Raw genomic sequence first — 14,409 nt, 5'->3', positions numbered from 1 at the left:
TTTCCAAATTGGATTTAAAAAAAAGATCTCTACAACAAAAATAAAAATAACTTCCACATGTTTTAAAGTTTACTATGCATTTTGAAATTAAAAAAAAAACACCCAAATCATACTTTTATTGACTGTGATTATATTTGCAGTAAATATATAAAACAGACAAGATTTGCACCAAATTCATGATAGTGTCTCTCCCTACAGAGAAAAGGAAACATTATGGTACTAGAAAAGAAATTTATAATGCTCTAACTTGTTAAAAATATAAATCTGTATCTAAAACAAAAATGCAGCCCTAACTTGTTTGGCTCAGTGGATAGAGTGTTGGCCTGTGGACTGAGGGGTCCCAAGTTCGATTTCGATCAAGGGCATGTACCTTGGTTACAGGCCCAACCCCAGTGGGAGATGTGCAGGAGGCAGCTGGTTGATGTTTCTCTCTTCTATGTTTCTAGTTCTCTATCCCTCTCCTTCCTCTCTGTAAAAAATCAATAAAGTATATTTAAAAAAATAAAATAAAAAAATGCAAAAATGTTGACATTTGTTAATTTTAGATGAAGGTAAACAAATGTTTGTTATATATTTTCTATTTTTCATATTGTTTTAATTTTTAAAAATAAAAAAACACAAAGAAGTTAAAATACCATTACTGCTTATGACTTTATTATGTTTTCAGAATTGAATATATCTAGGACATATGCATATGCAACAAACAAGTACATAAAACATCTGAATAACACAATTGAGAAGCATGATAATAGATACAAGTTTATCTTTGTATTTCATAGAGAATATACATTCTGTTTTAATGAAAGGTTTAAACAAACCAATTACCATTGAAGAATTAAGAAAGCTGATTAAAGATCTACCATCAAAAGTGTCACTGGGCTTAGATTATTTTACAACTTAGTACTAGCTAATTTTTAAAGAACAAATAATTCTAAAGCTATTTAAACTATTCCAGACAACAAGAAAATATTGAAAATTCACCAACTAATTTTCTAAGCTAGCACAATTTCAATTAAAAATTTTGATATAAACAATGCAAAAAGGAAAAAAACACAATTTCACTTTGAAATGCAAATGGAATAATTCTAAATAAAACATTGGTAAATAAAATTCAGCAATACATTATATGGTTATTACACCATGCATGACCAAGTAGGATTTATTCCAGAAATACAAGTTTGGTTCAACATCAAATTCTTACCACTCTAATTCAATATGTCAACAATTTAAAGGGAAGAATCCTAAAATTTTATCAATAGATGCTGAAAAGACATTTGATAAAACTTATGAGATATTTTTAGTAATAATGCTTTAAATAACAGGAATAGAAGCAACTCCCTAAACACGTTAGAAGTTAATGACCAGTAACTAAAAGCAAATGTCATATTAACAGTGGATAGTAAAGAAAATTCCATAAAAGTTAAGAACCAGATGGGCATGTCTGCCATGATCATTATTCAAGATCAAAGATTCAAAACTGTTTTAGAGAATCCAGCAAATGTAATAATAATCAATATAAACATTAGAAAAATAAAATTACCTCTATTTGCAGGTGAACTGATTATATCTAGAATGTCAAAAATATTCTATTTATAAAACCCAGTGTAATTTACAAGATTTAGTAAGCTGATTAAAAAAATAAAAATAAAAAAGATATATAGTTTGTCTATATAGGCAAAAATAGCAAGTTATAAGTGAGCAGGAGAAAATTACCCATTCAGAATTTCAAAATATGACAAAAATTGTAAAAATACTTAGAAATGAATTTAATCTGATACGATGGACCTAGATGAAGAACATTATAAAATCAAAACCAAACGATTTTAATGATGTACCCAAACTCTTGAATGTTAAAGTTTATTATTAACATAATCCTCTAAATATATAAAAATGTAATATAATTCTGGCTAAGATATTCATTTTTTTAAATGTGGAAAGAATGCCTTTAATTTTCATATAAAAGAATGAATGGCCGAAACCGGTTTGGCTCAGTGGATAGAGCGTTGGTCTGCAGACTGAAAGGTCCCAGGTTTGATTCCGGTCAAGGGCAAGTACATTGGTTGCGGGCACATCCCTGGTGTGGGGTGTGCAGGAGGCAGCTGGTTGATGTCTCTCTCTCATCGATGTTTCTAGCTCTCTATCCCTCTCCTCTGCCTTCCTATCTGTAAAAAATCAATAATAATAATAATATATATATATATATATATATATATATATATATATATATATATATATATATATAAAAGAATAAATGGATAAGACAAGTTATATAAATGAAGGAAAAAAAAAACTAATGAGAGGTAACTTGCTTTACCAGAGTCCAAAATTCAAGGTTAAGCCACTACAGTTAAAATAATGTGACATGGGTCAGAAATTGGAAAATGGGTGGTTTTTTAAATAAATGTGATAGTACAATCAGTTACCCAATGTAAACAACATGTATAGTTGGCCATCTATTTTATACAATATAAAAAATAATTTTCAGTTGGATCAAACAGTGAAACCTGAACTTTTTAGAAAAAAAAATGCAGGTGTATATTTGTATGACTTGGGGTTGGGACATTCATCTGAAAAAAGACAGAAAACCAAAACCAAAACCAAAACAAACAAACAAAACCCCAACAACTAAAAAGGAGAAAGTGGTCTATCTAAAAAAAAAAAATTTTAACCTGAAAAGTAAAATATACCATCAATAAAGTCAAGATTAATGATAGGATAGAAAAATCATAACACATATGGGCTACAAATGATTAATATGTTAGTATACACTATATACTAAATATAGTAAGAATTCTAACAAATTTATAAGGAAAAGATCAAAGATTCAAAATAGATAAATGAACATAGGATAAACACTGGCAAATCACAAAAGAGAAAAGTCCAAAAAGCAAAACAAACAAACCCCCCTAAAAAGAAACCAACAAACAGAAAACCTCATTGAGTTTGCCAATTAAAGAAACAATACAACAAATTTCTGCCTTTCAAATTTGTAAAAAAGAGTGCTGAAGAGGATGCTGGAAAATAAGAATTTTCATTTTAGGTGATACATTTGCAGTACCTTTAAACATTAAATATAAGCCTACCTAGCAATCTCATTTCTAGAAATGGACCCTATAGAAATGAAAGCACTAGTTAAATAAATATGTACTATGTATGCAGCTGTTAGAGGCAGGAGAGAGAGAGAGAGAGAGAGAGAGAGAGAGAGAGAGAGAGAGAGAGAGAGAGAGAGAGAGAGAGAGAGGGAGAAGAAGGGTGGAAGGGAGGGAGGGAGGAAGAGGGAGAGGGAGAGGTAGGAATGGGTGATTTATTTACTAAATGTGCTGGCACAATCAGGTATCCAATGTGAATAAAATGTATAGTTAAATCTCTATCTTATACCATATACAAAAATAAATTCCTGAGAGGGAAGTGGATGTTGTATTTAATAAATGTAATGGCATGATCAGGTATCCAATGTGTACAAAATATATAACTGGACCTTTATCTTAATATTATATAAAAAATAAATTCCAGAGGGAGAGGTGGGGAGGGAAAGAAGGATAGAAAAATGAAGGGAAAGGGAGAAATATCTGCAGCTACTGATCAGAAAGAATTAAGAAAAGCAATGACAAAGAAATGATGTGGCTTGTCATTTTTTCAGAAACAACTGCAACAAACTTTTTGTAAAAGGATTGGAAAATAAACATAGGGTGTGCATTATGTTCTTAACACTTGTTATCTGAGGAGAAGAAATAAGGAAGGTCAGGGAAAAGGGGGAAGGATATGGTGAGGGGGTACACCATTAATTTTTCTTTAGTTTTTCACTGTTCTGATTGTAATGAACACTTTTCAATTTCCTATGAGCACCACCCACTTTAAATTTTTCCATTTCAGAACAAGGCAATATCGGAGTTACCAAAGCACACTTGGGCAAAACTGTGGAACTAGTAAATGTATAAGATTTAGAGGCACAGTAAGTAAAAAGTAATAATAAATTCCTGACTCTCTGATACCAAAGCTGTTCTCAAAAGTACAATTACAGTAACAGGACGTATTGAATATTTAATAGTTCCACAAATTTTGCAAAACACACACCATGAATTTAGGGGGTTTTCACCAAACCGTAGACATAAATGTGAATATCATCATCAAACTTAATGAAGTAGACAGACGGCTTGGCCACCACCTGATGGATGAAAATGCCGGTTCTCTTGGATCCATCATCTTTGGCGTGCTCCACCTGCTTGCCCACGAGGCTGTCAATCACTTCTCCAGGCTCCCGCTCTGCTGTGGGGAAATAATAGTTGGATTCTGGAATGATGCGCAGGTCACCATCTTTGTAGTCATCCAGCAGCGTGTACATGTAAAGCACCGGATCTTTCTCGTAGGTGATGTAAAACCAAGTGTCCATCACGGGGGCTCGTGCCAGGACCATGCCCTTCCATTCATCTTTGCTGCCGTGCTCCCCCTCAAACACATGCCCCACAGCCTTGCCAATCAGGGAATCTGCCAGGCGGGAATCAATGCGAGGAGTTGGCACTCTCTCGGGAAGGATCTCAAGTGCTAAAACTCTCTTATCCCGGTGCAGTTCCAGTCCGTACACGCTATCTTTGCCATCGTATTTGATGATGTAGAGGGTGGGCTTCACAGAAACCTGCTCGAGCACCGTCCCTTTCCACTGCTCCACCGGCTCGTTGCCCTCCTTCCAGCCGTGCTGAATGCGGCAGCCCACGATGTTCCTGCGGGTGAGGAAAGTGGGCTTGCGCCGCTGCTTCCTGTGGGTGTGCCTCTTCTTCATCAGGTAGGCAGACACACCATCTACACCCATGGGAGGCACAGTTGGGGGCGACATGGTTCGGGGTTTTAGGAGGCTTTGGAAAAAGTTGCCACTGACTTGCCCGATTAAGCTGAGAGAAAGCCAACACCCTCCAACACGAACTTTTTTTTTTCGTGATCTCTTCACCAGCGCTTGGCAGAAACGCTCTAACTCTAAACTTGGGACTGCGTGGGCCTCTGGATACAGTTCTCTCCCGCCGGGGGTGAGGAGGGGTGTCTGCAGCAGCCGCGGAGGCTGTTGCTGGGATGGCGCGCTGGCTGCAGCCCGCGCCCAACTCCCGCCCAGACTCTCAACCCCAAGTCCCGAAATGACCACTTAGCTGTTCCAGATGGCGCCGCAGTTTTGAACGGGCGATGCCGAGGGAGACCGTTGGAAGAGCGGGCGAGGGATGAGCGGGATGGATGGCTGCGATCGCGAAGGCGCCGGCGGCGACGGGTCTCGGACGCGTCCCGGCGGCCTTGACTTCGCGGCGCCGCGCGGTTCGGCCTAGCTCCGCGCCGGGGCTTTTGCCGATTCCAAACTGGACCCTCGGAGCCCGCCCGCGCCTCGCCCCGCCCCCCGCCTCCCCCTCCTCCCGCTCCTCCCGCTCCTCACGCAGCCGCAGGGGCCGCGGCGGGGCGGGTCAAGGCGCGCAAACGGTTGGTCCACTGAGTTCCAGGCGCTGGGTCCTTCCTTCCTCACGTGCCCCACGCCCGCTTCCCTCCATCCGGAGCCAGACTGGCCGGCTCCCCTCCTCCCTTTCTCTGGCCTCCCGGCTCCGGCCTGCCTCCTCCACAGCAGCACCATCTGCTTTCTATCTTCCAGGAATTCCTCACAGAGCCTCTACTTAAAAAATAATAATAATATCATTCCACACACTAAGTTTGTGCATGCATATGATTTTCTTTCAGTCAAAGGGAAAGGAGACTGGAGAGGGAAAAGTCTGTGTGCAGTCCACCATCTTGTGCCAAATTATCCTTTATATTTTCTATCGGATCATTCGGGAATGTTTTTTCAGTAATCTTTTTTTCTCTGGATGGAAAAGAAAGACATGCAGACATCGTGGACCTTTACTACAAACCAGTAAAGGATAAAACTATCCCTAGTATCCTTAATCTTACCATCTAGATATGCACAAAATGTTGCTATCCTTTCTCTTTCATTAATAAATCGATGCATATATTTCAGAAAAAAAAGGGAGCAGATTTTATTACTGTATAGCTTTTAGTTTTCATTTATATCATGAACATTTTCACAGGTTATTAAATACTCTGAGTAACTGACTTTTTAATGGTTCTGTAATGTTCATTTATATGGGTGGTCCATTAATGGTCTATGAAAATATAGATAATTAAACTAGTATACATTCACACATGGATTAATTGAGCTAGCATAACATATTTTCAAAGAATATTTAGTGACATGGAGGTCTTCATTGAGATAAGAACGATGTGTGGGAAAAGGTTATTGAATAAAAATTGTAGCCCCAATTTTGTAGAGTTAAAAAAGAAAGGGTTTTTGTCATAAATATTTGTTCTTTTTCTGACTATAAATATAATACATTCTCATATGGGAAATCTGAAAGATGGCAAAGTGTCCATAATTTCCCTATTTCAAGTCACAGAGCAGTTATGAGGATTAAAAGGGAATGTTTATAAAACTTTTAGTTCTATATCCTACTTTATAAGATGTCGATAAAAAACCAGGGAAGTATAGGCCCCTCATTCTCATTCCTCCACTCTTCAGTGGTGAGAAGAGAAGATAGCATATCAGCAAGTGTAAAAAAGGCATTAATTCATAGAGAATTGTAGAAAAGCAGGGTGAGAGCTGCAAGGCAACAAAATACTGGCTGTTTCCACATTTCACTAACTTTTAAGACAAGGAGAGAAAAACTTAACATTTGATAGCTAATTGAGCAGAATATGTATTGATTCCTCAGTTCCCCATATCTCCCAGTCCAAGGACTTTAAAGATGAAATAATGCAATAAACTAATTTCAAGGAAACAAGAAAACATATACTAAAAGGTATTTCCAAACTCTTTAGAATGGCATTGTGATGTGTACATAGTCACACATATATATGGCCTTAACACTGAAAGTCAGAAGGTATGTGTAAATGTCATGTCATTATGTTTCACAAATAATTTCCCCAGGCAATCCCCCAGACCAAAATGTGCCAAGCTTTTTTTGTTTAGAACAGTTGACAAATGAGAGACCACCCAGAGGGCACACAAAGGCAGGGAAAACAATTTACTCAGACTCTTTGGTTGTATATTTAAGAGAATTCTTGCTCACAGCCCCACAAAACAGCCTGGGAAACAAAAGAATTTTTAATATTCTTTCTTCTCTAAAACTATGATTTTGGTGTTTAGATCATTCCCTAACGTTATGGATTGAGGAGGCCTTACCACACTATGGCAATGTTTACTTTGTCTGCCTGCCCGCTAGACTATAAACCCATTTGAGAGAGGACTTTTATCTTGCAACCCAAATGCCTTACAAAGAATAGGTACTTGATGAATATTTGTTAAAAGAATAAATAAGTGGTTTCAGCTGCCCTGCTCAAAAAAAAAAAAAAAAAAAGAAAAAAGAAAAGAAAGAAAGAAACAAGTTGTCTTGCACAATCCTCTCAAGATTGGAGCCCTGGTGATTTAAAATCTCCCACAGCAGTTTTTATACTTTCAAAACATCCAGATCACTGACCCTGTGAATATGTGTCCATAAGTCTGAAAATGACTAGGAGAACACCATTAACCTGCAATATATGTATAATGATATCTACCTCAAATGGTAGCTATAAAGATTAAATTATACAAATACAAGTGAATTTTTTAGCACATGAACTGGCTAATGGTAGGTACTTATAGTCTCCTAACATCTAAACTTATGCTCTCCTTTACACTGAAGCTCTCTTGGTCAGGGCTTGAGTGTGAATCAAAGAGGTACTGTTGGCAGGACTTTTCTCTTATAGCCAGTTTCAGAGCAATCTTTCAAATGCTGCAAGTTTCTGGAAGCTCAATTTCTGGGTAAATAAAAAGTTATTTAAAATACGTTTGGGGGATACAGCATTAATTTATAACTGGAGGGGTGGTGGAAATAAGCATAAATGTTGTTAATTCCATTGTATAAGGCAAATTATAAATACCTGCTGAGAAGTACAAATTAAGTACTGGAGACCCAAAGGAGGTAGTGATTTGTTATAGCTGGGGAAATTGAAATGACAACTTGAAAGTGTAAGAGAAAAAAAGAAGACATTCAGAAGGTGGTAGAATAGTGAGGCCTTTTCAGTATAAGCAGAAAATAGCTGGAGGAAAAGCACAGAGGGATGCATGGATATAGGATATGTGAAAAACCAGTCAGGAGCTTGTGGCTGGAGCACAGATTTGCCAGGATAAGGAATAGGGGATGTGGTTTGTGGTGGGAAGTAAGGCTAGTCAACAGTCTCAAATGCAGGAAATTGATCTTACATCCACTCTGTGTGGAAGCAGATAATGTTCCAATTCTTCTGACAGTGTGGTGTTGGCAGGATTGAAAGAGAGCTAATCTTCCATGTCCCTTCTGGCAGAAGCAGGCAGTGCTTCCCTAAGCAGGAAGTGTTTTCCTGTCAGAATAGTAGTGTAGGTGGTGCTGAGCATAGAGCTGATCTTCCATTTCTCCCTTAGCAGAAGTAAGCAGTGTGGTGCTCTGATCCCTTTGCCAGAGAAGTGTCAGCAAAATTTAACAGCGAATTGTTCCTCCACAGTCATCTGGTGGTAGAAGGTACTGAATAATAGTGATCTCTATTCTATAGCCTTTCTTCACCCGCTCTTCCCATATCAACATAACTATGATGAGAGTAAGCAATGTAGAGTGAGGCAGGGCTAGTTAGCATTCTGTTTCCATAGATCCTTGCTGGCAGTGATTAGCTGAGTTTTCATCCCCATCCACCATCAGTGAGGCTAAAAGAAGGGAACAAGATAGAACTATATGGTATTCAAATTTCCCTACAACTTTGGTGTCATGTACAGTGGCAGATAAGCCTCCACTCTCACTTGGAGGCAATGGGATTGTATAAGTCAGTACCACACTTTCACCATGAAGAAATTTTCAGATCTCAGAAAGGTGCTAAACTTCTATCTTTCCCACTCATGTGCAATATAGCAGTGTGAGTCAGCTCTCCACTTTTGTAAAGGTGATCTGTAGAGATCCCATAAGAAGCCTAATATGCACACATACCTGATCCTCCAGCTACAAAACAACAAAGGGGGTATCTGATAAAAGCAGATTAAATAGAACACAGAGATTCATAATATAATACCAAAAACACACACAATGATATAATAAAAATCAAAATTCATGCAAAGAGCAAGGGAAATCAACAATTTGAATGTGACAAGACACCAACTGGAAATTATAGAATTATAAAATAAAGTAAAAGTATGTTGGGATGGAATCAATATAAGTCTAGAGATAACAGAAGATAGAACCAGCACATTTTGGGCCAGAAAAATAAAATTTACCCCATGTGAAACAGACTGAGGGGAAAAACACAAACAGTCTCAGGAAACTGTGAGCCAACAAAATAGTTAACATTTACAATTGCCTTAAAGGAAGTGAAATTCTTAGCTATAGGACTACCAAAACATGTAAAGGACCTGTATACTGAAAATTAAAAATGGTAATACCAGAAATTAAAGAAGACATAATGGAAGGACATACCATGTTCATGGCTTTGAAAACTTAGCATAGTAAATACATAAATTCTGTCCAAAGTGATCCATAAATATAATGCAATTTCTAAAAAAACTTAAGCAATGCTATTTGTAGAAATACATAGGATTATTCTTAAATTTATGTGGAAAAGCACAATATCTAGAATAGCTGAAACAATTTTAAAAGAAAAGTATAGTGTATAAAGAATCATTCTAACTGAAGTTAAGACTTATGGTATAGCTACAATAATTAAAAAAAAAGGGTGATGTTTACAGAGCAATAAACACATAGATGATGACATAGAAGAGGGAACCCAAAACTTTACTCACACAAATATGTCCAACTGATTTTTGGCAGTTCAAAAGCAATTCAATGGAGAAAGGATAGCATTTTCAAACGGTGCTGAAGGAATTGGACATTACACTGACCCTCTCCCTGCAAAAAAAATAAAATAAAAAAATGCTACATCTGAACCTCTTATCTATACTAATAAAAAGGTAATATGCTAATTGGACCAGACATCTTTCCAGATATCCTTTGAGACACCGTCATGGTGGTGGGGGCCAAGGCAGAGGTGGTTAGGGGCGATTAGGCAGGCAGGCAGAGTGGTTAGGGGTGATCAGGCAGGCAGGCAGGCAGGCAGGTAAACAGTTAGGAGTCAGTGATCCAGGATTGAGAGAGGGATGTCTGACCACTGGTTTAGGCCCAATCCCACAGGCATATCTATACTAATAAAAGGGTAATATGCTAATTAGATTGAACATCCTTCCTGACGTCCTTTCAGACAAAGTCACAGTGGTGGAAGTTGAGGCAGAGGCGGTTAAGGGTGACCAGGCTGGCAAGGGAGAGCATTTAGAGGCAATCAGGCCAGCAGGGGAGGGCAGTTAGAGGCAACCAGGCCAGCAGGCAAGTGTTAAGAGCCAGCAGTCCTGGATCTGGTCTAAACGGGGCATCAAACATTCCCAGAGGGGTCCTGGAATGGAGAGGGTGCAGGCTGGGCTGAGGGACCCTCACACTTGTGCACAAATTTTGTGCACTAAGCTTCTAATATATATATAGCTAATATGCAAAATATCCCCTTGGGAGTTCAACCAGGAGATCAAGAATTTGATTGCACTGACTACCAGGGGTTGGTGCTAAATGAAGGAAGGCCCTGGCCAGCAGCCAGAAGGCCCCAATCGTCCCTGAATACTGGCCAGGCCTAGGGACCCTACCTGTGCACTAATTTCATGCACGGGGCCTCTAGTTTTTGTTTTGTTTTGTTTTGTTTTTAATATATTTTATTGATTTTTTACAGAGAGGAAGAGAGAGGGTTAGAGAGTTAGAAACATGGATGAGAGAGAATCATCCATCAGCTGCCTCATGCATACCCCCTACTGAAGATGTGCCCACAACCAATGTACACGCCCTTGGCAGGAATAAACCGGGGAACCTTTCAGTCCGCAGGCTAACGCTCTATCCACTGAGCCAAACTGGATTCGGCAGGGCCTCTAGTTTTATATAATAACTCAAAATGAAAAACTGGCTAAAATATAAAATGTAAAGATATAAAATGTAAACAATTTTAAAAGAAAAGTATATTGTATAAAGAATTGCCCCCAACTGTGGCCCCTTGTTGCCCCATTAAAAGAAATGTATGTTGTATATAACTGTGGGTGATTCTTTGTACAATATACTTTTTTTTATACTTTTCCTTAATGGGGCGACCAGCAGGGGGGTTAGTGAGGGACAATCAAACAACTGAATAAGCAGGTTGTGTGGGGTAACTAGGCCAGCAGGGAGGGGAGTGGGGGGGGGGGTGACCAGGCTGGCAGGGGGCACAGATGGGGGCGACTAGGCCAGCAGGGGGCCAGTTGGGGGCGATTCTTTATACAATATACTTTTTTCTTTTAAAATTGTTTTAAAAGAAAGAAGTATACAATATACTTTTCTTTTAAAATTGTTTACATTTTATAAAATGTAAAGATATAAAACTTTTACAAAAAGCTCATATGTTTTGAATCTAGGACTAGCTAAAGGGTTCCTATACTTGATAGCAAAGCCAGGATCCTTCAAAGAGCAATTGGTAAATTTGACCTCATTAAAATAAAATTAAAAAAAAATAACTTTTGCTGTATGAAAGACTATTAAGATATTTGAAAACAGTATATTTCACAAAAACCTTATATCTCAAAAATGTAAAGAATTGTGAAAACTTAGTAATAGAATAGCCAACAATCCTAATATATAAAAAGCCAGGGGCCATCATGACCAAATCAACCAGATGGACGGCTGAAAAGCAGGCTGCATGGGGAGACAAGGTCGGCAGGGGGGTTAGTGAGGGACGACCAAACAACTGAACAGCAGGCTACATGAGGCAACCAGGCTGGCAGGGGGGTTAGTGAGAGACAACCAAACGACTGAACAGCAGGCTGCATGGGGAGACCAGGCAGGCAGGGGGGTTAGTGAGGGATGAAAAAATGACTGAACGGAAAGCTGCATGGGGCGACCAGGCTGGCAGGGGGGTTAGTGAGGGACGATCAAACAACTGAACAAGCAGGCTGTGTGGGGCAACCAGGCCAGCAAGGGGGGTGGGGGTCTGTGAGGGGGTGACCAGGCTGGCAGGGGACACAGTTGGGGGCGACTAGGCCGGCAGGGGTCACAGTTGGGGGAGACCAGGCCTACAGGCAGAGGCGGTTAGGGGTGATCAGGCCTGCAGTGGGGGAAGTTAGGGACGAACAGGCAGGCAGGCAGAGGCGGTTAGGGGTGATCAGGCAGGCAGGTGAACAGTTAAGAGACAGTGGTCCCAGATTGTGAGAGAGATGTCAGATTGCTGGTTTAGGCCTGGTCGGGCCTAAATCGGCAGTTGGACATCCCCATGGGGTCCTGGATTGTAGAGAGTGCAGGCTGGTCCCATGCATGAATTTCATTCACCAGGCCTCTAGTCTACATATATAAAAGAATAATATGCTGAGTGTCTGTCCTGTAATGACATCACATAGCAACACCTGGCTTCCTCTTCCTAGTGATGACTAGCCTCCTTGCACTTTCTTCAGCCCAAGAACATTACTTGCTTTATAGCCAGGTGCAAACATTTCACACTTAACCAAATGTCTGTGAAGCATTTTCCTGTGCCTCATCTCATTTGATCCTCACAGGAGTCCTAGAGTAGGTAGATAGGAGATTTGATAGAATCATATTTTCTTTTCATTAGCTGGAAAAAGGAGATTTAGAAAGTTTAGAAATTTGACCCAACTGAAAAGAAGTAAGAAATGGTGGACCTTGAAAATAACTTCAGGTTTTCTCACTATGCAGAATGTAGTCAAACACTGCTGCAGTTAAATATTTTACCCTTTGTTCTCCCTGCGTGATTTACAATAACAATCTGCTTCATGTTGATATTTACTGCTGTGTTTCTGACAATTACCTGAAAGAGAAGTTGGAGTACTTCACTGAGCTGGAAAAAGTTTAGCTATGTCAAAAACCAGGTCTAATTAAACAAGGTTATCATATATATATATATATATATATATATATATATATATATATATATATGATTATATATGATAACCTTGTTTAATTAGACATGGTTAAATTGACTCATGGTTAAATTGACTCATGCATACATGATATACATAAAGTTCGCACTGGTGCCAATTTCACATGTGTATTTCCATCTGTTATTGACAATCGTGAATGTGGTTGACATTTCTATTATAGAGAAAGGGCAAATAGCAATATTAAAATATTTCTTCTAATTAATTTCCTTTCAATGTGCACGAATTTGTGCATCGGGCCACTAGTCCAATTTGAAAATGGTAAAAGACATGAACAAACATTTCACAAATAGGAGTAAGTACACAAAAAGATCATTAGCCTTTAGGGAAATATAAATTATGAACATAATGAGAAGTCACTAAACATCCAATAGAATAGCTAATATTTAAAAAATAGTAACCATAGTAAATTCTGGGAAGGATATAGAGAAATTGGTTCTCTCCTACATTGATGGTTGGAATGTAAAATGATATATCCTATCTGGAAAACATTTGACAGTTTCTTATAAAATCAAACATGGAAATACTATACACCCAGCAATCATACTCTTGGGCATGTATTCTAAAGAAATAAAAATTTATGTTCACACAAAAACTTTTATGGAAATTGTAATAGAAATTTTATTCATAATTCATAAAATACAGAAACAAACCACATGATCTCCAAATGGTGACTGACTAAAAAACAATGATACATCCATACCATGGAATACTACATAGCCATAAAAAGAAATAAACAATTTATGCAAGCCACAATTTGGATGAATCTTAAGGGAATTGAGGTGAGTTTTTAAAAAAGCAATATAAAAAAGTTATATATTGTATTATTATATTTATATGTAATTCTTGAATAACCAAATTTCTAGTTTGATGGCTTGCCAAGATTAGGGAGCTAGAGTGGGAAGGAGGTGGCTATAGTTATAAAGGGTAGCACAGGGAATCTTTGTGATGAAACTTTTTTTTTCTTGATTGTGCAGGTTGTCACACTAATCTACATGTGATAAAACTTCATAGTTGTAAATATACATACACAAATGGGTCAATGTATAACTATAACTAGTGAAATATGAATAAGTTTGAGAGTTATACTTGTCAGTTTACTAGTACTGCTGTGATTTTGTACTGCAGTACTGCCAGACACTACCAGAGGGGAAATTTGGGGGCAAAAAATACACAGTATCTCTTTGTATTATTTCTTACAACTGCATGTGAATATACAATTATCTCAAAATCTTTTTTAAAAAATTGCATCTATACAATAGCTAGGATTTGGAAACAGTGTAGGTGCCCATCAGCTGATGATTGGATCCAAAAACTATGGTACATCTACACAATGGAATACTATGCTGCCATAAAAAGAAGGAATTCTTATCATTTGCAGCATC

At 38.2% G+C, this 14,409-nt stretch overlaps 1 protein-coding gene across 1 annotated transcript; it reads right to left on the bottom strand.

The window, feature by feature from the left end:
- Positions 1-2,215: 2,215 nt before the first annotated feature.
- Positions 2,216-5,355, bottom strand: SPIN4 (spindlin family member 4). The gene has a single exon (XM_084870268.1). The coding sequence runs from the start codon at positions 4,829-4,831 to the stop codon at positions 4,082-4,084; it is 750 nt and encodes a 249-aa protein (XP_084726394.1). The 5' UTR covers positions 4,832-5,355; the 3' UTR covers positions 2,216-4,081.
- Positions 5,356-14,409: the final 9,054 nt, after the last annotated feature.

This window comes from Pipistrellus hanaki (genome assembly GCF_964339955.1).
Source record: "Pipistrellus hanaki genome assembly, chromosome: X".
In the NCBI taxonomy this organism is placed as follows: Eukaryota; Metazoa; Chordata; class Mammalia; order Chiroptera; family Vespertilionidae; genus Pipistrellus; species Pipistrellus hanaki.
The sequence above is the reverse complement of the archived record's forward strand: the minus strand, read 5'-3'. Positions and strand labels throughout refer to the sequence as shown.

Coding starts and splice junctions, on each gene's coding strand:
- SPIN4 (XM_084870268.1), bottom strand. CDS start 4,831: ATGTCGCCCCCAACTGTGCCTCCCATGGGTGTAGATGGTGTGTCTGCC.